The sequence below is a fragment of the Heterocephalus glaber genome, unplaced genomic scaffold (assembly GCF_053883595.1).
Source record: "Heterocephalus glaber isolate CG9 unplaced genomic scaffold, H.glaber_assembly_v1.0 deba00001429, whole genome shotgun sequence".
Taxonomy (NCBI): Eukaryota; Metazoa; Chordata; class Mammalia; order Rodentia; family Bathyergidae; genus Heterocephalus; species Heterocephalus glaber.
This window is the reverse complement of record NW_028258294.1, coordinates 3,684,402-3,711,176: the sequence shown is the minus strand read 5'-3', so window position 1 is coordinate 3,711,176 and position 26,775 is coordinate 3,684,402. Positions and strand designations below refer to the sequence as shown.

General features: G+C 34.6%; 1 protein-coding gene across 1 annotated transcript; it reads right to left on the bottom strand.

The window, feature by feature from the left end:
• Window positions 1-26,749, bottom strand: Hikeshi (heat shock protein nuclear import factor hikeshi). The gene is made up of 5 exons (XM_004868229.3): window positions 26,495-26,749; window positions 22,591-22,828; window positions 6,210-6,361; window positions 724-842; window positions 1-80 (listed from the first exon to the last, which is right to left on the bottom strand). The coding sequence occupies exons 1-5, from the start codon at window positions 26,522-26,524 to the stop codon at window positions 26-28; spliced, it is 594 nt and encodes a 197-aa protein (XP_004868286.1). The 5' UTR covers window positions 26,525-26,749; the 3' UTR covers window positions 1-25.
• Between the last annotated feature and the right edge of the window lie 26 nt (window positions 26,750-26,775).

The following is a 26,775-nucleotide window of genomic DNA, read 5'->3' as shown; positions in this document are numbered from 1 at the left end:
TCTATTAAAAATTATTTTATTCAAATTATGTTTTCCAAAAGAGAGGGTTTTGTGCTAGTCGTCTTTGAAAGTTTTCATACCTAGAAAAGAAAAATCATGTATTTATATGAAAATTTAAATAAGATCTTTCATAATCCATAAAATGACTTATTTCAAAAACAATTTTATATGTCATTTTTTAAAAACTAAGATAAAAAAGCTAATCTAGAAATTGATTAATCATAAAGAGATTACAAGCACAGCTGTTTAAGAACCATTTTCATTAGCTTTTAGAGAGCCCACATTGTATAATTTTGGGAATTATTTACCTTCTGCAAATTCGAATGCTAAAAGGACCTAAGAAAAACAGCAAATGGAATTCTCTCATTTTATGGATGAGTACATGAGAGTAATTTGCTTGTCATATAGCTACTTTGTGATAAAACTCAAACCTAAGATATTCCAGGGCTCTCTGGGCTACACCAAGGTACCACTTCTCAACAAAAACATCCTTAACATCCCCAACCATCTGTTTTCAACGTGAAGAAAATATCTATAAAATAAAAACATGAAGAAGTTGGGGAAATAGATGTATTAGTCATTTGGATTCAAGTGCAATATAAACTTCCTCATGCCCTATACACATTTTACTTTTGATCAAAACTTAGAAGAAATACATTTGCAAACAAAAAATATATACAATTACTAGAAGCCTTAATATTTGAGATAAAAAATGCCTCATACCACTTCAGAACCACATTTGCTGGAATGAACATTTCAGATGGACTTGGTGTCATCTGGGCCTGAGAGACAGCAAATGATGAAGCAAAATTGTAGAAGTTGTCCAACATCTTTTGTGTGAACTGAAAAGTTTAAAAATTGACAGATTAATGGGCTATATTAAATATTCCATTTAGACTAAAATAATTCCAGCACTCAGGAGGCTGAGGCAGGAGGACTGCTCTGAGTTTGAGGCCAGCTTAGACTACATAGTACATTCAAGGCCAGCCTGAACTACATAGTGAGACCCTGTCTTAAAAATAAAAACAAAAACAAAAAACAGTAACCATCTCTAAAAACTTTTCTTGACAAAAAGCTTAAGGATGGAAGGAAGAAGTGAGGGTCGGAAAAGGAAGGGGAGGGAAAGAAAGAGAAGAGGGGAGGGGGAAAAGAAGGAGCCAATTCTCCCTAAATCAAACCTATAAATTCAATGCTACTTCCAACAAAATTCCAACAAGGTTTTTTACAGAATTTGACAAGGTAATACTATTTCGTATAATTCAACAAGCTGACAAAATTAAGAACACTAAGTCTACTTTGATGAGTAGGAGGAGGAACTTGGCCTACTAGATATTAAGTCTTATTAGCAAATAAACTAAGATGAAAGTAGAGAGCCCAGAATAAAACCTAAGCATACATGGCAATATGATATAGAACAAAGGAGCTATTACTGAGGGGGGAAAAAGAAATAGAGCTAACTGTTCAAATAATGGGCTTGGGACCCCTAGTTTTCCACAAGGGAAAAAAGTGAACTTAAATCCCTTCCCTAACACACATAAACATAATTCAAAAAGTAAAACCTAAGACTTTATAAAAAAAAAAAATCTTCACACATCAAGGGAAAAAAACCCTCACAAATCATAAAGGAAATTAATAAATTCATCAGCATAAAAATGTGTCAGAATGCAAAAGATACTGTGAATAATCTTAGAAAAATAAGCAACATGCTAGGAAAAACTGCAATTTATATACAAAAGATTATTAACTAAAACACACAAAAGGCTTCATTCCAGGTAGGCACTGCACTCGTGCTGAGCTAAATCCCCAGACCAAAGGCCTTGTTTCAAAAAGCTAAAATTAAAAACTACTAAAATACAATAGAAAATTACACAAAATGTTAAATTCCTATAAAAGAAAACATAAATACAGCCCAAAATGTGAAAAGATGTTCCATATCACTAGTAATGAAGAAAAACAAATTAAACATGAAATTCTAATTTTCACCTATCAGTTTGGAGAAATTTTAAGATTTGATAAATATTAGTGAGAATATTTGAACAACAATATCAAAAAAAGCTGGCACACTCATACAATGGTATACTGTACAACAATTACAAGTTAGAACTATTCCATGCATCAACAGAAAAATCTTAAAAATAATGTTGTTACCACAGCAAGTTGTACAACATAGTACTATTTATATTCATTTTTAAAATCTGAAAGAATATAAGAAATGATCAAAATATATAGCAAATGTTTAAGTTTTTAAAAATGTATCACAGTAAAAGAAAGACACATTGCCATCAATTCTTCTCAGAATACTTCCCTTCACTTCAAACATGCTCCATCATTTTTGCCACTTTCTTAAGTCCTCTTTCATGAGTGTCTTTACAAGGTGTAATAAAAAATAAAATGAATGCCACTGTCAAGTCCAATCTAATTTAGAAAGGCAGGCTCATAAAAACATAATGATATATCCTCATCCACCTTATTCATTAGATTTGGCACAATGTGACTTCTGATTTTTCCCCAAGTCAAAATGACTAAGAAAGGTAAACGACTTTTTAATTGATTTAGGACATCAAGACAACCATGACAACAGAACTGAAAACACAAAAGAGGACTTCCAGAACTGCTTCAGAAAGTGGCAATAATGATGGGATAAATGTGTTCAAAGAGGGGAAGGGGTGGCATTTTGAGGAGGGTAACAGTGTCTTTACTGCAGCGAATTTTTAAAATTTTAAACATTCATCGTGTTTTTCAATCATATCTCATACTGTACATCAAAAAGAAAAATAAAAGAAGCAGAAAACAAAAGATTCAACACAGAAGAGAAAGGAATGTTTGTAGTCATTATGGAAAGAAAATAAGACCCTGAATACAACCACCCGACAACCCAGAAAATAATCAGTCTACAAGGGAACAACAGAAAAGAGAGTTCCTAGTGGGATAAATCTAAGACAAATGTGAAACTGATCTATTTAAATATACTGAAAGAGAATTTACACTCAGCAAAATGTGAGCACAAATTAGGATCAGAAACACAAAAATCTTTTCAAAAGAAAACTTATTCATGAGGCCAAATGAAAAGTTACACAAGAAAAAAATATAATTATTATAAAACGCATGGCTCAATTCTGAAAATTATTTACCTAGTAATAATATTGAAAACTTTGAATCTTTTTTGAATCTTAATTTAATGAAATTCAATATTGGGAAAGTGGGGAAGAGAAAGTGTGTGTGCGTGTGTGTGTCTGTGTCATATACCAAGCGCATGTGTGCACGTAGTAGCAAGGCAGAAAGGCAAAATCACCATGTTTCATATTGGTAAGGCAACAGAAAACATCTATAACAAAAGTTAATAAATAGCAGATTTTTAAGCAAGTTTTATCTGATTCAAGAAAGTAATAAACACTAGAAACAGATTAAAAGAAAAGATGTGGTCGAGAATGATTGCTCCTATGGAGCAAAACAAGAGTAGGTAGGTATAATTAACACCTGTTTGTCTTTTTAAACCAAGTACATGTACTACTCTGATAAAAATTTAAACGAAGTTTCTCCTGCTATAAAACGGGAATAAAAGCACTGCCTGCCTCATGTGTGCAGAAAGGTGACATCATTTTTGCCATCTTTATGAGAAGCAGTTGGGGGACAGAATAGGCCTCAGTATCTGACTGAAGGAGAAGCAGAGGCCTCTGAGGCTCCTATGGACTTGGGAGCCTCATCCTTTCTGGAACACCTTCCTTTTGGCCCTGCCCAGCCAGCTCCCCACGTAGAAGAGCCCCAGTGACCTTGACCTGCCACTGGAGCACAGCCTCCTGCCTCCCATCTGTGGCCTGGGAGGCCACTAGACCCTGACTGCCAGGCTCAGGCAGCAAGCGACGCTCTCAAGAAAGTGTCCCAGTCACCCCCATTGACACCTTTCTAGGACCATGGATGTCCAACCTAGGGTTGGAAGCCAGGGGTCACCTTACTGTTACTGATGACGACAATAACGACAGCACCATGCACACTCCAAGAGTGTTCCTCATCCATCTTATGTGGCCCAGAGCTTGGCACACGGTAGGTCCTCCACTGTTATTTGATGAATGACTGAATGAATGAACAGCTACCAAGAATATGCCTGGCACTGAGCTAAGTACTTAGCAAACATTGTCACCTTTCCCACGTTTCATTTGTAAACCACACCATGAAGCAGGCAATATCCTCACTGCACAGCTGAGGAAACCGAGGCCACCCAGCCAGCCAACAGCAGGCCAGGAGCTACCTCCCTCTGTCTCTCTGATCCAAAGCCTTGTCCCATCACCCCCACGCTGTCACACACCCTCAGAGGGGTTCAAACAGTACATCTCATTGGGAACCAGGTGTGGGCTAGGGTGTGTGTGACCACAGCCAAGTCTCAGATCCTCTCTGACCTCTCTGATTACCCCATTCATTTGAAGTGAGAAAAAAAAAATTAAATGAAATAAGAATAACTAAGTAGTTAAATAAAAACATGTTTAAACTTAAACACAAATAGTATTACATAAGTACTGAAATATGAATAGGAAAGGTATAGATGCAGAAGAATAGCTACTTAGGATGTAAGAGAGGAAGAAAAGCAAACATCAATGGGATATACCTTTATTTCTTTTTTAAAAAAATTAGTAGCAGGGTCTTGGGATAGAGTACATGCTTAGCATGCCAGACAAACCCTGGGTTCAATTCCCAGCACACACAAAGGCAAAAAATTTAGGCAGAAGGTTCTTGGAAGTTTATGATAGGTGCTACTTATTTCATCTACCCCTTTGTATCTATTCGTTCTTAGAAAATGTTTGGCACTGAGTAGGTACATAATAAATATTTGTGAAATATGTTAGTCTCTATACTTTCTATGTATTTAAAATATTTTATTAAAAATGTTTATTAAAAATACATATGCTAGGGCCGGGGATTTAGCTCAGTGGTGCTGCCACCTGCCTCGCAAGGACAAGGTCTCAAATTCAATACCCAATATCGAAAAAAAAAGAAAACAAATATGCCATAAAAAAGCTCAAAATTCAATAAATAAATATATACAGTAAAGTCTTTCTACCTTTCTCCAGGGATAATTTACCATTTGAAGGGTATATTTTCCAGACACTTTTAAAATACTAAGTGGAATACTAAAAGTCTTGTTTCACAGCTTGCTTTTTTAGTTTATTTTTTAAATTATTTTTTTAAATTGATGCTGGAGATTGAACCTAGAATTTTGCACATGCTAAGCAGGCACTTCACTACTGAGCTATACTCTCAGACCCTGAAAAAAAATCAGACCCCAATCATTTTTAACTCACTCTATTTTCAAGAGACCATGTGACCAATCTGACTTTAAATTCATGACAATATACAAACATGTCTGTGGTGCTACCCAGAAAACCCACCCATAAATGTTCCCTAGTCCATTCACTCTTACTCCTAGAGCACCTATTTGATATTCCTTTTAATGTAAATTTCTAATACCTGCTTTCCTTACAATCTTAGCTAGTGACCTTCCATTTTACTGAAGAAAGAGAAGAAATCAGGAGAGAGCCTACACAAGTTGTCACCACTTCTACCAATCTTCTATACCTTTCTCATATATACAGTACATCATCCTAGCTAAGGTGAACACTTCTATATGTGCTCTTGTCCTCTACTCAAGAATACTGCTTTAAGGATTTGGGGTGTAGCTCAATGGCAGAGTGTATGCCTAGCATTTACCAGGCTTAGAATTTGATGATCCCCATCAATAAGAAAAAAAAATACTGCTTCAGTAATGCTCCATTCTCCAACACCATCAAATTTTTCCCTCTCGATATTATGCTAAGTGAAACAAACTACAGAAAGACAAATATGGTACTGTATGAGCACACTTAAATATGGGACTTGAAAAGATGAACTGGTAAGAGCAGAGTAGTATGGTGATGCCTGTCAAGGGCTGAGGGTTGGAGGGGAAGGATACAGGGAGATACTGATCGAAGAGCATAGTTTATGTACAACAGAGATTATACTTACAAATGCTATACTGTATACTTGGTATTTGCTAAGAGGTTAGATCTTAAATGTTTTCACCACAAAAAAAAAAGTATGTGAGGTGATGGATATGTTAACTAGTGTGATCTAATCATTTCACAATGTAAACATGTATCAAAATATCACCTTGTTTATATAATTATACCTTAATAAAGCAAGGGGAAAACAAGAAATGAATGAAATGTGTATCGTATTACCTGAGTGAACGAGTCAACTGAGGATACAGCAGCACTGCCTACAGGAGTCTGCTGAGCCAGACTGTCCAATAATTCCACTGAAATTCCAATCTGAGCAACAGATGGAGTTCGGACAATATTCATGGCTCCAAAAGGGTGTTGGCTTCCTTCTCCTGAAAGAAATTAACATGTGCCACATATTTCAAATTTAAGTGGTGCTCATAAAAATTGTTCTGTAAATATGTAAAGAATCTGTACTCTATACACACTAAATTTTCTTATATGCAAGTTCGTCTTTTCAGATGAATGTAAATAGCTGGTTTTAACCATATTAATGCAGACTAAGACTTAAAAGTTTCCCACCAAAAAAATACTTGTTACTTTTCTAAAAGTTACTAAAAACTACTAAAGTTAAAAACAGTTAACAGGAGAGAAAAATGAGAATTAAAGACAACGCTAACTGAGGAAAGTTGAGAAAAACTACTTTAGAAAGTCTTACTATTCTGATTATTCCATTATAGAAAGATCTTTAGATTGTCACTACCACCAATAAACATGGGGTATTAACTAAATACCATGGATTGCCCTACTCAATATTTGATGTTATTAAATAGACAATAAAGAAATTTATATTCATAAAAAATATTTAATAACTTTCCCCTTTGTTCAAAACTGTATCACTGAGTAAACACCTGACCTACCATCTTAAGTGTCAACTACTCTCTTTCCATACGATTTTGAATTGTGTTCTTATTTAAACCTGAGGAGGTTTAACATTTCTTATAGGGCAGGTCTGCTAATAATGATCAGCTTTTGTTTATGACAGTCTGTCTACATTTCTCCTGCATTTCTGAAAAACAGTTTTGCTAGATATAGAAAATTCTTTGACAGCTTTTTTCCTTCTGGACTTCATAGTCTATAATGAGAAATCAGCTATAAGGATCCTTGAATGTGATGAATTACTTCCACTGATGTTTTCAAGATTCTCTACTTTTAAGATGTATTATGAAACATTTGGTGTGAAGTTTATCCTATTTAAGAGTTTGCTGAACTTCTTAAATGTGTAGTTTTTCATCAAATTCAGGATGTTTCTGGGTATTATTTTTTCAAATACTGTCTCAGTCTTTTTAGGCTATTTTAAAAAATTGTCACCAACTGGGTAGCATCTGAGCTGTTTATTCCTCACAGTGCTGGAGGCAATCAAGGCATTAACAGATTGGGTGTGTGGAGAGAGCCAGCTTTTTTGACATAGACAGTGCCTTCTCATTGTGTCCTCCCATGGTAGTAGGGTAAGAACTCTCATCACTCTTGTAAGGGCACTAATCCCATTTATGAGGGCTCTACCTTCATGATCTAGTCACCAAAGGCCCCACCTCCTAATATCTTGGACTTTCTATTCCCTTCTCTTTCCTCCATTACACTGCAGATGCTGATGAGTATACTAGTATACTGATGATGTTGCTCAGGTCTCTAAAAGCTCTGTTCATTTTCTTTTTTTCCTGTTCTTCAAACCGAGTATTTCAATTAAACTTTCTTCAAGTTCATTGATTCTTTTTGCCTACTCAAATCTTCTATTGAAACTTTCTAGGTATCTTTCATGTCAAGTTATTATATTTCTCAGCTCCAGAATCTGTTTAGTTCCTTTTTATAATTTCTACGTTAACACTCTACTTGATGATACATCTATCTCCACTGAAAGTTTACCAGCAGAATGAGCCAATGAGAGGACAGAATTTCAGATATAGAAGGTAAGATTGCAATAAGTCACCAGGAAAAGAAAACTTGCTTTAAAATAGTATGGGACCACAAGAAATCAATCCAGTAGCTGCTAGGTGATGCAAAAAAGAATAACATAAGACTGATCGGAGTCAATGAAGAAACAGGAGAGAGTGCAGGTAACATAAAAAAAACTGTTCACAGAAATGATGGCAGAAAACTTCCCAAGCAGGGGAAAAGAACTTGACAAACAGATAAAGTGAGGCATATAGGACTCCAAATAACCTTGATCAAAAAAACAAAATTCTACAAGCAGAGAAAAGAAAGAAATCACATACAAAGGAAAGCCTATCAGAATCACAGCAGACTTCTCATCACAAACACTCAAGGCAAGAAGAGCTTGGAGTGACGTATTCCGTGCCCTAAAGGAAAAGAGCCTCCAACCCAGATTGATGTACTCTGCAAAACTATCTTTCAAAATTGATGGAGAAATAAGATATTTTCATGACAAAGAGCACCTTAGGAACTTCATGAATACCAAACCAGCACTCCAAAAAATTTCAGACAATATCTTAGGAAAAGACAATGAGGAACACAACCCCAGGAAGCACAGCAGAATGAATTCGTCAGGAACAATGCAAATGGGGAGAATCCAATAAAAGAGAAAAAGTCATGACAATGATAAGTCAATACGTATCAGTTATAACCATCAATGTTTACGGTCTCAATTCATCAATCAAAAGAAACAAGACTGGCAGAATGGGTCAAGAAGCAAGATCCGATATGCTGCATACAAGAAACACACTTAATTCAAAAAGAAACTCACAGACTGAAAGTTAAAGGGTGGAAAACAATATTCCATGTGACAGGAACCAAAAAAAAAGCAGTAGCTATCCTCTTTGCAGATCAAGTGGATTTCAAACCAAAATCTGAAACATTTCTGGTCCCAAGAATTTCAGATAAGGGATAGTCAACTTGTATGTAAAAATTTACATGTGTAAACATGTGTTTTCATTTCTCTTAAGTAAAAACTTAAGAACAGAAATGTTGGTTCTTAACAGCAATATAAGAAATTTCTATATTGTTTTCCAAAACGGTTTTATTATTTTACCTTCACATTAACAGTAATAAAAAGTTCTACCTGGTTCACATGTAAGCTGACATTTGTTCTTTTAAAACTTATAACTCAGGCCAGGGATTTAGCTCAGTGGTTTCACCGCCTGCTACATAAGAGCAAGGACCCTTTGATCCCTGGAACCAAAAAAAAAAAAAAAAAAAAAATTTAACTTAATCTTCCGAATGAGTGTATCATATGATCTTGTTATTTTACTGATTAGTATTTTTCTGATTCTAGTATTGTACACATTTCCTTGTGCTGTACTGGTTATTTATCATTTTCTTGTGTCTACTTTTTAATTGGGTTGTCTATTAATAAGCTGTAAGAGTTCTTTATATGTTCTGGTCATAGGTTAAATGTGTTATAAATATGTTGTTTATGGACTACTTCTCATTGTCTTAATGATATCTTTTAAAGTTCTAAATTTTGATGGAATCTCATTTATCAGTTTTTTAACTTTATATCTCATGTTTTTTTGTATCCTAGGAAATTCTTGCCTACTCTAATTTCATGAACATTTTCTCTTACAATTTCTTCTTAAAGTTTTACAGTTTTAATCTTTCATATTTAGGTTCATAGATCTTTTCAAGTTATTTTTATGTATGGAAATAAAGGATTGAGGTTAATTTTTTACATACATATACTAGGTATTCTAGTACCATTTGTTCAAAACACTATCTCTTCCTGTGCTCTTGAGTTGAGTTTATGTTCTACAAAATGTTAATGTTAAATAATATTTCAAAACTCAGTGGACCATATATGAATGGTTCTATTTCTAGATTCTCTGTTTTATTCCAGTGATCTATATGTCTTTCCTTACACCAACACTGCCTTGATTACTGTAGCTTTAGAGGAAGGTTTTTTTGGGGGGGAGGGTACCGGGGATCCAACTCGGGTCCTTACGCTTGCGCAGCAGGCGGCGAAACCACTGAGCTAAATCCCCGGCCCGAGGAAGTTTTAAAATTAGGTAATACATGTCTTCCAACATTGTTATTTTCCTTTTTACTTTTCTAGGTCCTTTTACTCCTACATAACTTTTAAATTTCAATATCCAATTCATTTATAGCAAGTATACATAGACCTGAATTTTTATATATACCTTGTGTTTTCTAATCCTGCTAAATTCAAATACAAGTTTTAGGGGCTCCTAGAGATTTCTTAGTATTTTCTCTATAGATGATCATTTCATCCACATATGAAGATTTTACCTCTACTTTGCCAATCCTATGCTATTTGTTTCTTTTTACTGCCAGACTGTTTTGGTTTGGGCCTATGTTTCAAAGTTTAATGGACAGATGAAGAGTAGGCATATCTCTGCCCTTGTTCCCCACCTTAAGGAGAAAGCATTGAATATTTTCCATTCATATAAAGCGTCTTTCCTGAAAGTATGGAGTACATGTCTTTTATCTGTTGAGAAGGTTCTGTTCTACTTCTAGACTCCTGATAGCTTTTACCGTGAACAGCTGTAGAATTTAGTCCAATACTTTTTCTCCAACTACTGACAGGATCATATGGCTTTTTCCTTTCTTCTGTTAAAATGATGACTCATGTGGGTGGATCTTCCAATGCTGAACCAACACTGCTGTCCCTGTAATAAAACCACTTTCTATATACTGCCACATCTGACTTCTAATGGTTTGTTTTGTTAAACAAATTTTTATGTTCATACTTTTTCTTCTATTATCTTTATCCAGTTTTAGTATTAGCACAATGTTGATTTCCTAAAATGAGGGGAGAAGTGTTCCTTCTTTTTTCTGCTTTAAATGTTTGATACAATTCATCAGTTAAAATGTGTATGAGCCTGTTGTTGTCATATAGGTAGGTTTTCAAGCTAGGAACATACTTTCTTTAATAGGTGCTATTCAAATGTTGTATTTCTTCCAGAGTCAGTTTCATTAATTTGTTTTCCAAGGTACCTCATAGAAGTTGTCAAATTTATTTCAAAAAAGATTTTTGTAATATGCTTTCTATATCCTTTTAAATTCTGTAAAATCTGCGGTAATGTCCTCTAAATCTTGATATTGTAATTAAAAGATATAATTGATATTGTGTAACAGGAAGAAAAGGTCTAAAGGGGTAGGGGAAGTGGGAGGGGTAGGGGAAAGGAAAGAAGGGAAAAGAAAAACTATGAGAAAAAAAATGTAAATAGGGAAGGGTGGAGGGAGGGCAAGGGAATGGGGAAAAAAATAAGAACCAAGATACATCATGTAAAGGTACGAGATCCCAATGATGAACGTAACTGTATTGTATACCTAAAATGTACCAATTAACTTTATTTTGGTTTTTTTGTTACTGGGGATCGAACTCGGGTCCTTGCTCTTGCGCAGCAGGCGGTGAAACCACTGAGCTAAATCCCCGGCCCAATGTACCAATTAACTTAATGGAAAAAAATAAAATAAAATGCAGCAAACTCGTATTTCATTCTACATGTTCCCTATTTTTAAGTTATACATATAGCTGAAATACATCATGTTCTCTGAATACAAATGTTCAACCATTAAGGATGAACATAGAGTATATCCATCTTATAAACCTCTTAAGTGAGACTTTTTTAATAGGTTCTAGCTTATGGTTACATCTTCTTATTCTTTTGACATCTGTGCTATCAAAATGCAATACTTGGAAATTTGAAACTTTTAAACCTTTAGTGGCTTGTAATTTGCTGAACTAAAGATGTTCATCTTGTGTGATGCGTAATTTGCAAAAACATTTTTATATTGACAAACATTCCAATCCAGTGATTTTTTTCAATTCTACACTTATTTTCTTTCAATCACATTTGTATACACATCCACTTTCAGCATCTGTCCATTTACAAACCACATCCCCTGAAATCTGAAGTACAAATATGAGACAAAATACCAGCACCCATCCTTTTACCAACTCAAATCTGAAGCACAAATATGAGATAAAAGAATACCAACACCCACCCTTTTACCACCCACTGAAGATGTTATTATGAAATACTACGATAATTCTTTCTTCCTAAATGACTAAGTAAAATAATGTACTTTCTTTTGGTCCTTAGAAATATACTGTTCAATCAGCAATTATTTAGTTGAGAAAATTCAGACGAGTTGATCATCACCCAAAGATTTACAATCTGAGATTTTGCTTTTATGAGCAATTTTATCACCTTTCAGTCTAGAACATCTCTTTTTGTATTTGTTTTCTGATTTGTCTAATAATTTCCTGTTAATTTTTTCTTTCAATTATGAACATATGAAAAAGTGTGAATTCTATATACTGTTTAATAAAAGCTAAAAGCAGACCACATAGATGTCCCCTTTTATATTTCATAAAAGATGGCACACTTTGAACAGTGCAATGCAAAAATTTTAAGTTAATGCAATGACAAATAAAGGTCCACAGGGCAAATATGGTCACAACCAATTTTTGTATGAAATGGGAGCTAAGAATGGTTTTTTAAGTTTTTAAAGGTTTTTTTTAATAGTTGATGTTGTTTTCCAGTGGAGACTGAACCCAGGGTCTAAGCTATATTCCCAGCTCTTTTTATTTTAAAACAGGGTCTTACAAAGTCACTAAGCGGCCTACACTTTAAAAATTGTGATCCTCCTGCCTCAGCCTCCCACTGTGCTGTGATTACAGGTGTGCTTTTTACAGCTCAGTAAGAAGGCCCTGGATTCTAACCTCAGTAACACACACAAACACACACACACACACACACACACTCACACACGGAGTTGTTTAAAGAATAAGATGCCACAGAGACCATTTGAAGCCTGCAAAGCCTTAAAAATATTTACTATCTGATCATTCATAAAAAACGTTTGTCAACCTCTGTCCCAAGCAATTCCATCATTCTTTCATTTTTCTTACTGTTTCAGCCCTATTCCTTTTAGCATAACTGAGAATAACTGATGAGCAAGAATGAATTAATTTCTTGGTTGAAATAAAATGTTTTAAGAAACAGGAAAAATAATATTACTAACATCCTGATATCCATCTGAGATTTAAAAAAAGATCCAGTGGATACATATGAGAATTTTTATTAAAAGTATATAAATAAATGTTCTCTCTCTTCTTTGGAAGACCTCTAAAAAAGAAAACTCATGAAATTTCAAGCCTTCTAATAAGTGCTCAAAAGAGATACCAAAAAGGTAAAAGTCCACTGGTTAAGATATTGTACACATAGATAGCAGCAAAGGGATGAGGACTAAGGAAAAGAATCATGGCAAAGGAAGGTGATTCACCATGCAACAGAATCTGAATTTGATCACATATGCTACAAAGCTACATTAAAAATCTTATGCCTACTTGACAGCATCGTAACACTGAATATAAAAATTTAGAAAGCAAATAATACATTTCAAAAACTTTTGCCTCATTTTTACTGGTAGCCTGACAAGGCTGAAATTATATGTTTTACTAATGCATACTCTAGGTGACTCTCAAAACTTTTTTTGAAATAAGTATCTTAAGCCAGGTAAAAATGGTAGCATCTCTGACATATTATATATCTGAATTTGGATGTTGAAATGTACTTAAAGAAATATCTAGAGTTCATCACTGTACTCCACAGAGCACAAAGACACAATCCCTACTTTCAAGGTTAGAGAGAGTAGGAGCAGTTAAGTCACTTATTTGTTCTGACTTAGTTTACCTGTTGGGATGATTTCTAATATCCCATCTAACACTGACATTCTATGATTTAATAAAAATAACCAATCATTTATTGAGCACCACCTGTGTGCCAGGTACTATCATGTATTTTGTATACATTCTCTGTAATGCTCATATCACCTCCATTTTACTGAATTCTCCTAAAGGTTAAACATCTTGGTCCAGGGTACACACCCACAGCCAGGGACAGTGGCACATATCTGTAGTACCAGCTACTCAAAAGGCTGAGGCAGGAAGATTCCTTGACCCAGGAATCTGCCTGGGCGACATAGCAAGACCACATCTCCAGGGAGGGAGGGAGGAAGACAAATCCAGTAATGAGTATCACTAAGATTCAGAACACTTCTATGAAGCACCAAAGTTGAAGCTCATTTCACTTCATTATTCTACCTGTTAATATCAAACTCTATGGTATGAACTCTTGATTTTTATTCCTTACTTCATAATGAAGTCCTTAAGAAATCAAGTAAGAGTCGCCTGCCTCGCAAGCGCAAGGACCCGAGTTTGATCCCCGGTACCGAAAAAAAAAAAAGAAATCAAGTTAAGAGGGCCAGGGATTTAGCTCAGTGGTTCTGCCACCTGCCTCACAAGCACAAGGTCCTGAGTTCGATCCCCGGTACCAAAAAAAAAAAAACAAGAAGAAGCAGAAGGCAGAGAGTGAAAGTATTGAAAATAAAAGTTAATTAATTTCTTTAAAAAAAAATCAAATAAATATTAGAAATAAGGAATTCCCATTCTGGCTCACTAAATATACTTCACATGAATAGATAAATAGTAACATCTTGAGCTTTTGATGTCCTTTCTAATCCTTTTAACAAGCTCAATCCCATTTTAAAATGAAAACTAAAATTTGTTTTAATGTTTCTTTCTGGCTGGACAAAATGAGCAGAACATAAATACCATATGAAGAAGCTGAAAACAATAACATAAAAACATGGCAGCAACCCCCCCCCCAAAAGAGAACAATCATAAAGACAAAATTCAAGTGATGATTTATAAAATCTCTTATTTTCTAAAAATTATTCTTCAGTGCTAAACTTTTTCCATGGGTATTTTTACTGTCACTGTTATAAAAGACAAAGCTAAGCAACTGTGCCAGATTAAAGACTGAAGTGTAACAACTAATCCAATGCATGATCCTGACTGGATCCTACATTAGGGGCAGAGTGTGGGGAGATAGCTGGCAAAATTTTAATGCAGACTGTATAACAGATAAGAGAATTCTATTCACATTCACAGTGAGGTAGACCTTGTGGAGATGGAAAGGGATTGGGCAGAGACGGAAAGGAAAAGAGAGGAAGGGGAAGTAAAAAGGATCAAAATGCAATATATATATATATGTACCAGTACCCAACAATGAATACAATGAATGCATTTATTATGTATTGCAAACATACACTAATAAAAATCTTTTTAAAAGAGAATTCTATTCACATTAAATTTGTTAAATATGCTCATTTTACTGTAGTTATAAGAGAATATTAAGTTTTGGGGGGTTTGTTTTTGATTTTTTCTTTTTGAGGCAGGGACTCACGTGTAGCCTAGGCTAGCCTTGAACTCATGGCAATCCTACTGCCTCAGCCTCCCAAGTGCTGGGATTACAAGTGTGCACCACCACGCCTGACTCAGAATATTATTGATGTAGAAAATACATGCTGACCTATTTAGGAGTACAAGGAAATGATCCCTACAACATACAAAGTTTCAAAAGAGAATAAAACACATGTCTCTATAGAATGGTAAATAAAATACAGCAAAAGTTGATGAATGTGAAAAGGGACTGTTATGAATTCTTTGGACTATCCTTACAATTCAACTGTAATTTAAAATTTTTTCAAAATAAAGTTAAGTTAGGGCCGGGGATTTAGCTCAATGGTTTCGCCGCCTGCTGCGCAAGCGCAAGGACCCGAGTTCAATCTCTGGCACCAAAAATAAATAAATAAATAGAGTTAAGTTCTTAATGAAAAAAAAATTAATTTATCAGAACTGATATTTTAAAAATTTAATTCCAAACTAACAGTATCTCACAATACGGCCCTGGCCAAAATAAGGTAAAACTCAACTATAAGGTGCCTAATTTACTTTGAAGTTCTGAAACATAAAATGTTAGCCTTTTCTTACAGCACGAGAATTCTTCGAAATTTTACTACAGTAGTCCCTTGTATAAACATATATCCCCTTTGTCTTATCCCAAAGGTGACTTGGGCAACTATTTTTTACTCTTCTATTAAGTATAATCACATGTTAAAATGCTATAAAAAATTTGTAAAGCTCTATGTGCTTTTACATTTTATATCTGACCTAATGTCCTACTCCCCCACCTGCTCTTCAATCTCCGCCTCTTCTGTTTCCCACTGTCCATATAATTCTCCACTGTAGATGTCACTGGAATTCTCCCTGACTGAGGCACTGAGCCATTTCCTGCTTGCCTCTTGAAACACTTTACAAATAGTTAACCTACAGAGAAAAGGAAAGTTTTAAGTTGAATTTTGTGTGTATGAAAGAATATGTGCTGTGCCTTAAACGAATTATTGAAATATTCTATAAAATATCTGTAAATATTTACCTTTGACAAAAATATTTAAACAGTGTATTAAATATTTGTAAATATTTATCTCTACCAAACAAATGTATGAAAATATGCATAATTATATCTAAGTATTTTCGGTTACTTATTTTTGGTAAAAGAACCTGCGTTCTTCTAAATTCAAAAATTAAAATTTTGCACCATAATGTAGAGGGTATTATACTCATGCCCCTGATATATCATGAACCAAAACTTAAAGTTCACCTTACATGGTATTTCATTATTCACAGTTGTTACAGATTTTAACAGAGGTAGAAGTTTTTATAATTAGAAACCAGTATCCAGTGCACTATCTGAATGCTGAAAGCAATGTCAAGTTTTCTTTTTTTTTTTTTTTTTGGTACCGGAGATTGAACTCGGAACTTTGTGCTTGCAAGGCAGGCGGCAGAACCACTGAGCTAAATCCCAGGTAATGTCAAGTTTTCTTAAGAGTCTTATAATTTAATACTACTAAGACTAAGTACTACTTGAAGAACTCCAGTAAGACATTTTAAGAAAAACAACTTCAAGACAGAACTGGACAGTACTAATACAGAAATAGAAATACTTAGGTATGTGTGGAAAACAGATTTCCAATTCTAATTAAGGGAATCTTTTACATTAATGAAATGGTCATACATCATAAAAGTAGACTACAGCTAAGACTGCATTGAGATAATTACAGATGAAGTCCATTGAGAAAATTCTCAGGACAACCTGGACATGATCACAAGACACTTCTGTGGATCAAATTAAGTCAAAACAAAAGTGAGTGAATAATCATTCCGCCTCCACTGTTCAACTCTGAAGGATGTGGAAATTCCAAACTTTGGAGAAAATATGTAGAGTATCCATAATAGAGCTTTTGGTTTCATATTATCTGATTCTTTTGCATGGCTACCAAAAACATCAATTCTATACTTTGGTACAAAGTTGATGAGAATGGAGACAAGTACCATTAATTCAAAATAAATTACCAAAATGTGGTATTTGCCCTAAAATTTTTGTCATTATATTCAGAATTTCATGAAGGGGACTAGAAAGCAGGGAAAACTGAAGATAAGAACCTATAAAAATCAACAAATTCAATTTCATAACTGTCAAATACAGATTTCTCTAATATTAACTCAGAGAACACTGTGCAAAGTTAACAATATTATAAGCCCTGGAGGGACCATTAAAAACTTCAGAGAAATATGGCTAAAAAAGAAGATATGTAAAATTTAAAAATACTCAATTAAAAAGAATGTTAAGAAAGAGAGGAATAAAAGAAAACAAAAGATAAAAATATAAACAGAAGGGCCAAGGATGTCGCTCAGCAGCGTCATGCCTGCCTGGCATGCACAAGGTCCTGAGTTTGAAGCCCAGTTTGAAAAAAAAAAAAATGTAAACAGAACCATACAAACAACCTAAAGCAGTAATGTGCCGAACACCCAACTTAAAAAGATAGAGGCTGTAAGAAAAGATTCAATCACAGCTGTCTGAAGTAACTTCAGCCAGTCTCTGTTTAAATTTTAATAATACAGTATTTCCTACTACAAAAACCAGGTCTAATCTTTTACATATAAATGAGGAATTCTAATACTTTAAAAATATAAAAAGTGCTTTTCACAACTTATTAGTAAAAAAAAAAAACCAAAACATTTTAAAAGCACTATCTAAATATTTAAGCTGAGTTAAATTTTTCTACTAATGCATTCATTTATCACATGTGCTTTATCATCACAAATATTGCCTTGCCTAGACAAATTGTTTTCATAGATAAAACAATCAATAACCATATTATAATGTAAATTATAAGAAACTACCTTTTAAAAAGTAAGAGAATAACTTGTCTTATTACCTTAATGGAAAATAACAATTTTCTGATACTAGATCATGTATTATTCTGAGATTGGGTTTTAGATTGCTTTATCTAATCTGACAAAAGAAAGTAACTCACTGTGATGTTGTTCCTAAAATTTCAGTTACAGTAATTGGATTGACTCATTTTTAATTGCTGAATTTTCTCCAAGTTGGATGAAATAACACAATAGGAAATGTCTAGGATTATATGACCCTAGAGTGTCTCCCCAACCTTTTTTAGGTGTCACAAGAGAAAAGGGAGGGCAATCAAAGGCAACGCAAAAAGGACAAAAACAAAGTACTTTTCACTGTTCTCAAAGCATCTCCTTCAGGCAAGGCAGTGTTGATCATGAAAGACAAAGGGATGTTGTAAGCCCTATTCCAAACTCAAAATGCTGGCAAAGTTGTGGCAAAGATAAGGAAAAGTATGGACATTTAAACTGACAATTTAATTGGTATGTCTCAAAAAATAACCCATGTGTTGTGGTCTATTGGCTGGTAATCAAGATTCCAATATTCCCCTTAATCACTGCATATGAGTCTGGGTACAAAACAAAGTCTTTCTATCCAATTTGTCATTTTCCAACTAGGGTTTTATTTAATTAATTAATTTATTTATTTCCTTTTAAAATCAATACATAAGCACTCATGTATGTTTATATTTTACTTTAAAACAGAGCAGCTTAAGGGCTCCCAAGTGAATATCAAGTGAACATGCTAAGTGATGGATGCAGGAAAATGTGTTCATGACTTTCTTTTTTTTTTTAGTTCTTTTATAGGTACATTTTAGGTATACAATACATTTACATTTATCATTGGGTGTTTGTACCTGTACATGATATATCTTGGTTCTTATTTTTTTCCCCATTACCTGTGTGCCCTTCACCCCCTCTGCCCTTCCCTATTTACATAGATTTCATTTCCTTTTTTTTTTTTTCTTTTCTCATAGTTTTTCCTTTCCCTCTTTTCTTTTCCCCTTCCCCTCCCTTCACTCCTTCGTCTTTGGACCTTTCTTCCTATTTCAAATGATCAATTATTCATTTTAATCACGACTTTCTTTTAAACAAACTATGCTAGGGCCAGGGATTTAACTCAGTGGTTTCGCTGCCTGCTGCACAAGCGCAAGGACCCAAGTTCGATCCTCAGTACCAAAAAACAAAAACAAAAACAAAACTATGCTAGAACCATTGGATATCTGTTTGCCAAGACAGACACCTTGCACTACATACAAAATTTAATTCAAATTGGATCCCAGATATAAATGTAAAATCTACAACTATAAAACTTCCAGAAGAAAAGGTTCAAAGGGGAAGGGGAAGTGAGAGAGGTAGGGGAAAAGAAAGAGGGGAATGGAACTAATATGAGAAAATTAAAAAATGGAAACAAAGTCTTTGGAAATATGGAGGGGTGGAGGGGGTGGAGGGAGGGCAGGGGAACGGGGAAAAAATAACAACCAAGAAACATCATGTAAAGGTACAAGTTCCCAACGATGAATATAACTGTATTGTATATCTAAAATGTACCAATAAACTTAATGGAAGAAAAAAAAACCTTCCAGATAAAAATTCTTGTAACCTGGAGCTAGCAAAAATTTCTTAGTCACAACAGCAAAACACAATCCAGAAAACAACAAAGCAGAAATTTATACCTGATCAAAATTAGACTTCTAGAGTAAGAAAAAATACCATAAGAAGAAAAGACCACCTAAAGACTGGAGAAAAAAAATATTTTAAGTCACATATATAATAAAGAACTTATATCAAAAATGTATGTATATATAAGCCTCAAAATTCAAAATTAAGAAAATAACCCATTTTTTAAAAAGGCAAAAGATTTGAACAAACATCAAGGAAGGGACAAAGAAAGCAAAAAGGCACATAAAAAATAATCAATATCATTAGTCAAGATAATGATAAGATACCACTACACTAACATGATATTAAAATAGCAAAAACTGATCACGTCAAGTGTTAACAAGAATGCAGACAAACTGGAACTTTCATACACTGCTGGTTGCAATGTAAAACAGGACAATTATACTGCAAAAGTTTGGTAGTTTTTTAAAAAGTAAAATATCCAAGCACCATATGATCCAGCCATTCCACTCCTCCATATTTACCCAAGAGAAATGAAAGCATATATCTATACAAAGAATTGTACACAAATGTTCACAGCAAATTTATTTTTGTAAGCCAAAATCTAGAAATAATCCAAATGTTCATTAACAGGGGAATAAACAAATTGTAGTATATACATACAATGGAATACTAAATATCAATAAAAAGGAATGAACTACTAATACATACAACGTGATTGAAATAATTATGCTGAAGAAGCCAGGCAAAAGTATATGCTACAAGATGCCAGGGCTGTTGGTGCATGCCTATAATCCCAGCACTTGGGAGGCTGAGGCAGGAGGATCGCTGCAAGTTCAAGGCTAGCATGGGCTTATATAGTAAGTTTAAGTCTGGCCTGAACTACATAGGGAGACCCTATCTCAAGAAAACCGAAAAGGAAAAAAAAGTATATACTACATAATTTCATTTATACAAAACTCTAGAAAATGCCAACTATTTTACAATGGCAGATAATAGGTCAGTAGTTGCCAATGGTGAGGGAAATAGATAAGAGAGATTACAAAGGAGAACCAGTAACTTTTAGGGGCAATGTATCTGTTCACTATCTTGGTTGTGGTGACAGTTCCACAGGTGTTAAGAAACAGCAAAAGTAGGGCTGGGGATTTAGCTCAGTGGTGCCTCCACCTGCCTCACAAGTGCAAGGTCCTGAGTTCGATCCCCAGTACCAAAAAGAAAAAGAAGAAAGAAACAGCAAAAGTTACCAAACTGTATACTTTAAATATGTGCAATTTACAGTATGTCAATTATATTTCATGAAAGCTATTAAAACTTGTTAATAACATTGTACATTTTCTTTGGAGGATTTAAGAAAAAAACATGAAATATAATTACATGCTTAAAAAGCAAACTGAAAAATTAAAATTGGGTCTTAAGAATTCCAGTGGTATATCATTGCTTTAAATACATCAGATATAAATCAAACACACACACATCCATGAATTCATAAATCTTTTTTTTAAAGAACCTTACAATTTACCTTGAATGTTAGAGAATCTTATGCCACAGAAAATCAACTCATGTTCTGAACACTCATATATGTAAAAAGAAAGAACTGAACATTTAATCTGCTTTTTCCTATAATTCCACCCTGAAACTGAAGTAAATATACAGTAGCATAACATGTTTCTCTTTACAATGAATTAACAAAATGACAAAACTAGAATATCATCTAGCCAGGTGTGGTGCCACATGCCTGTAATTCCAGCACTTGGGAGGCTGAGGCAGGAGGAATGATGTGAGTTGGAGATGAGCCTGAGGAACATTGCGAGTTCAAGGCCAGACTGAACTACAGGACGAGACCCTGTCTCAAAAAAAAAAAAAAAAAAAAAAAAATCTAGAATATCTTCATTTTGAACCCCTACTGAATTATTAATAAATTCAGGCACTGCATATAAATGGGTAATATCACAAAAAAGAGAGTTAATCATGTACGTTTCTGATGAAAGAACACCTGATCACCTACTATAATTCTGACAAACATTTTTAAAAATCAACTTGAACCAAATGTGACCAAACCTCTAAATCCAACTAATTTACTGGAAAAAGAGAAGAGAGACTACATTTAACCTCTGATTTTTGAGTTTTTGAGAGATCTATCAACCAATTGAAACATAAGGACTCTACATGGGTGTTAAAACTATATAAACAAAACTTTTGAGACCATAGGAAATATGGATACTGATCACAGATATTCAAATTGATATCAAAGATTTATTGCTTGGTTCTAGATGTGATAATAGTATAGTTTTTTTAAAAAAAACTTTGTCTTTTAGGGCTGAGATTTAGCTCAGTGGTTCCGCCGCCTGCCTTGCAAGCACAAGGTCCCAAGTTCAATCCCCAGTACCAAACAAACAAAAACTTTGTCTTTTAAAGATACATACTAATATACTATCAGATTACTTGTTTTGATTCAGGAATTGGCTTCCAAGTAATATGAAAATGAAGAAGTGAATGAGAATCTCAGTGAAATAACATCTGTAAGTTGGCCATTTTTGAAGCTGGGTATACCATAATGGAAACACTTGAAAACTTACTAAACAAAACTGACTCAAGAATTGAAATTCTGAATTGATATACTATCATTAAAGAAATTCAGATCAGTAATTAAAATTTTTATATCTATGTACAGAAAATAGTTATGAAGTAAGTTGAACTGATAGTTTTTTAAACTTTTCACTATAAAAAATTGACACATATATCAGCCAAATGGAATATTTATTTTACTTACTATTTTTCAAATGTTTCTGTATCATCTGCTTTTCAAAAAATAATGTTATGCATTATTTTAGCAACCAGAAAGCTATAATGGCTTAAAAGCCCTATTTCTTTCATATTATTTAAGAAAAAGTTTAATTATTCAACTATTATTATTCTTACCAGATTTAAGACCTGAAATTTTGAAGATGGCGCTTGGCTTCCCATTTGTGACAAATCCTAGGAGTTGCCATACTGGCATTCCATTTGAATCAGGATAGGAAAAGTAGACAGATCCTCCCATTCCCTCAGGAAACGGGATTGTTCCCAGCATAAAAACCACAACATGGTTGATATTTTCATAATCAGGCAAGTCAAAAACAAATTTATCCTCTGCCACTTGCTGTGCGGCTGTTTGCACCTAGAAAATAAGAAATTTGTCTTAGTGCAATAGTTTGATGATTTTCTATAAACCCATACAGTATTGCTGTAAACTGTTACCATCAATGGCAATTATGATCACCATACCAAATATGTGTGTTAACCTGATACTCTCAATTATGAAACTATTAAGTATGCCAGAAAGTGTTAAATTTTTTTGTCGTTTATTTAGCAGTACTGGAGCCTCACACGCTAGTGTGCTGTATCATTAAAACTATATCCCCAGCCCCCAAAGTGCTTTTTTAATAGAGAATCCAAAAATACATATTTAGCCTTAAAATGATCATTTAATAAATGTTATCTTTTAGAAATATATTTTCTTTCAGAAGTACTGTGAAAGAATTTTACTTCCATAAACTAATAACTATATCTTTGGAATACTGATAAAATGAAAGGTTGTTCAAATCACACTACCACACTTTTATCCTCCAGTTTGACAACATAGAACTTCAGACAGGTAAGCAACCCAGCAGCCAGTCTTCAATTATAAAGATTCTATATTTGCAAATTCAGCTAGTCTCTAAAATGTGTGACCCAAAAGCAATGCTTGCTGCACTTCTGCAGTCACTCACAGATACTCTCATGGAAAGAACGTCAAATTTTCAGGTGATTCACACATTCCAAGCTAAGATGGAACCAAGGCATGCTATAACTTCTTGCTTTAGCCCAAATTCTGTGAACAAATGTCTTTTTGCAGCCTATTTAGTGCCATGGTTCGTCTGCATTTTGTACTTTTTGCTGGTGATTTTGTTTTTAAAATGGCTAAGATTTACATGCTGGCAAGTGTTTTTAATTGCAAGATGACTACAAAATACCTCATAGAGAAAATACATGCTAAGTTTTTATTCGGTTTTAAATTATAATACTGCTGGCCCATGAACTGAATGTGAATTAATCAACAATGCATATTAAATGTCTTTAAACAAAGAGAAACACATTTAAGTTACCACAGGCTGATCAAAAATGCTGTGACTATAATTGTGGATGTAGCTCTGTGAAAGAACATTTTGCTAGCATACTTGAGGCCCTCAGTTCAATCCCCAGTACTGCAAAACAACATTAACAACAACAAAAGCTGTGACTAAGGGCCCTCAAGGTGGTAACCCTGTACTTTGCAATTTGGGTGTTCATAAAGATTTTAGAGAATGTAACATTGGAATGAATGAGGACTATATCTGTATATAAAATATACAAATTCTATGTCAAATTTGACACCTGGGAACTTATAGACAACTTTCCTAAACTCATTTAATAATCTAATTTTGTTCTAGAACTGAACATTAATTTCTAAACTGCGATCTTATCTCAGAGTATGAATAATCTACTTTCACAGAAATTTTTTTATATTTTTAGAAAAATATTCATAATGCTATTTCATACCATTAGTAAAAATATCAATTCTGAGGGCTTAGGTAGCTAGGTTGTCAAAAATCTACCTTGTGCTTTTTTTGACTTGGATTTTGCTTTTGACTTGCAACTGATATTCACCAAAATATCAAACCTGAATTACTATTATTTTGAAGACTAAATTGTCAGTTCTTATTACCCAAATGCAAGTTTTTTCCTGTTCCTAGTATTTGCTGGTTGTTACTGAAATACTTATTTTCCCTTTATAATATCATACCTACTAATGAAGAAAACTCCATCTATAAACTATAAAGTAGTATCAACTTCCCTAAATTAAATCCTAATATGCCAAGGCTGAGTGTTCTGATTCCTTCTTAAGTTTTCTGACTCACTTAAAAACCTTCTACTTCAAATATAAAATTAAACAAGAACAACAATAACAAAAACTGTATCAGTATTAAATTCAGTTTTTACCAGGTTTTAGCATACAATTAACCTCAAGTATGAAAAACTATGGTATTTATGAATCTTGAAATACTCATCAGGCAAAATAAATACTTCTTACATGTCAACTCAGTATAAGGCTCCAGTGAGTAAATCTGTATTGACAAGCTCATTCTTTTGTGTGTATGCCTATACAACACTGGGAATTGAACTCAGGGACTTCAGCACATTCCAGCTTTTTTTTTAAAGACAGTGTCTTGGGTATTTCTAAGTTATTAAATTGTTAGAAAAGGGCTCCAACCTGTGATCCTCCTGCCGCAGCCTGACACTAATCCTTAATTTAAAAAAAGTACCCCATTCTTTATCAAAAATTTCAAAGAATAAAAATTTCATTCAAAACTTTAGATAACTGCATTTTTCTGGTAACAGAGTAATAAATTTTGAGATGTCATTAGGTTTATTTGCCCTTCATTTTGATTTATGTTCTTCATTTTAATTTATGTGTCCTAATACTATAGAATTAAAGAACCATCCCTCCCCCTAAAATAATAACTTGAAGAAACCTCTACAGAGATTTTCACCATACAGATTAGGTTTTGGGCAAAGAGATAACTGCTATAACCAAATTCCCTTCCAAATTGGTCCACCCAACACTTGGATTCCGTATAGCTTTTTATTCTTTAAAAACACACAATGTCATTCATTACTCACACTCATCTGAGTCCCACACTCATCCCAAATTGAACCTTTTATTTTCCCAATCCACAACAGGGACAAATTAGCCAAGGCAGCTCATACCTGTAATCTCAACTACTGGCGCACCTGAGGCTAGCCTGGGCAATTTAGCAAGATCCTGTCTCAAAATTTTACAAAGGACTGGAAATGTAGAACAGTGGTAGAGGGTTGCCAGCATGCGCAACACAATCCCTAGCACACACACACACACACACACACACACACACACACACACACACAAACAAAACATAAAAGGGGCAGTCCAAAATTATCTCACCAGGATTACCAACTAACACTATCCCCTCCTAGTCATTCAAGAGACAGTAAACTTTCTGAGGCTAGTACTCTTTATGGTTTCTTAGAGTTGGGTACAGAATACAACACATTATCAAAAAGGGATGAAAATAAACTCAACAAAGTGGATGCAATATTTAACAAAGTAGGGAGTAAAAAGAAAAAACTCCAAGTGAATGGAGTCAGAATTCTAATAATCTGGCGAGTCAGTTTAACCTTTTGGCCAACAAGGAAACAAACACTGGCTCGCACCCTTTTCCAGTCATCTCAAATGGCTCCCACCTAAATTTCAGGGTTTTTATCCACCAACTTCCAATTACATTAAGCATTTTTTTTTTTTTACCAGGATCCTTACAAAGGTGCCTAAGCAGCTTCATCGTTGACAGTTTGCTACAGACTAGATTAAAATCTCAGGTTTACTTCTAACTCACGGCGTGAGTCTAGGCATTTATCCTGCCGACTGAGTGTAAGTTCAACTGTAAAACAAGAATGACCACCTCACGACTAACGTGGGTTAAGTCTGAAGTGCCAATAAGCGCTACACAGAAGGCTGAAATAACAATTTAAAAAGCGTGCATTGGACTCAGCCCAGTACTTAATACAATATGCACCCTCCATAAATGGCAAGTAACCCTGCGATTACTATTCAAGTATATCTGGACAGTCAGAAGAGCACCCCAGCGTCCCACTCCCCATCCATACATGCAACCAAACAGACATCAATGCATTTCCTGGAGTCTCTAGCATCGGCGTACCAACCCTGTTCCCCCGGACTTCTTCCACAGTATCTTGACCCCTTTCTGATACCACCCGGCCCCATCCTCACCAGCCTCCCCGCCACCAAGCAGCCGAACATGGCGGCGGCGGCTCCACTCAGTCGGCAGGGCCCTGAAACCAGCGACCAGGAATACTGGGGTTGCTACCCTACTGGAGCCCAAGAACCTTCCAGAGTTTGCGAGTGGGAATCAGCTTGTCCACTACAAGGCAACAAGCAGCGGGAACGCCTTACGACCCACGACCTCTGACTCTTTCTTCCTAATCAATGAGTACTTCCGGGGCTTACACACACTTTTTCCCATTACGGGAGAAAGGAGAGCTGGCGCCAGT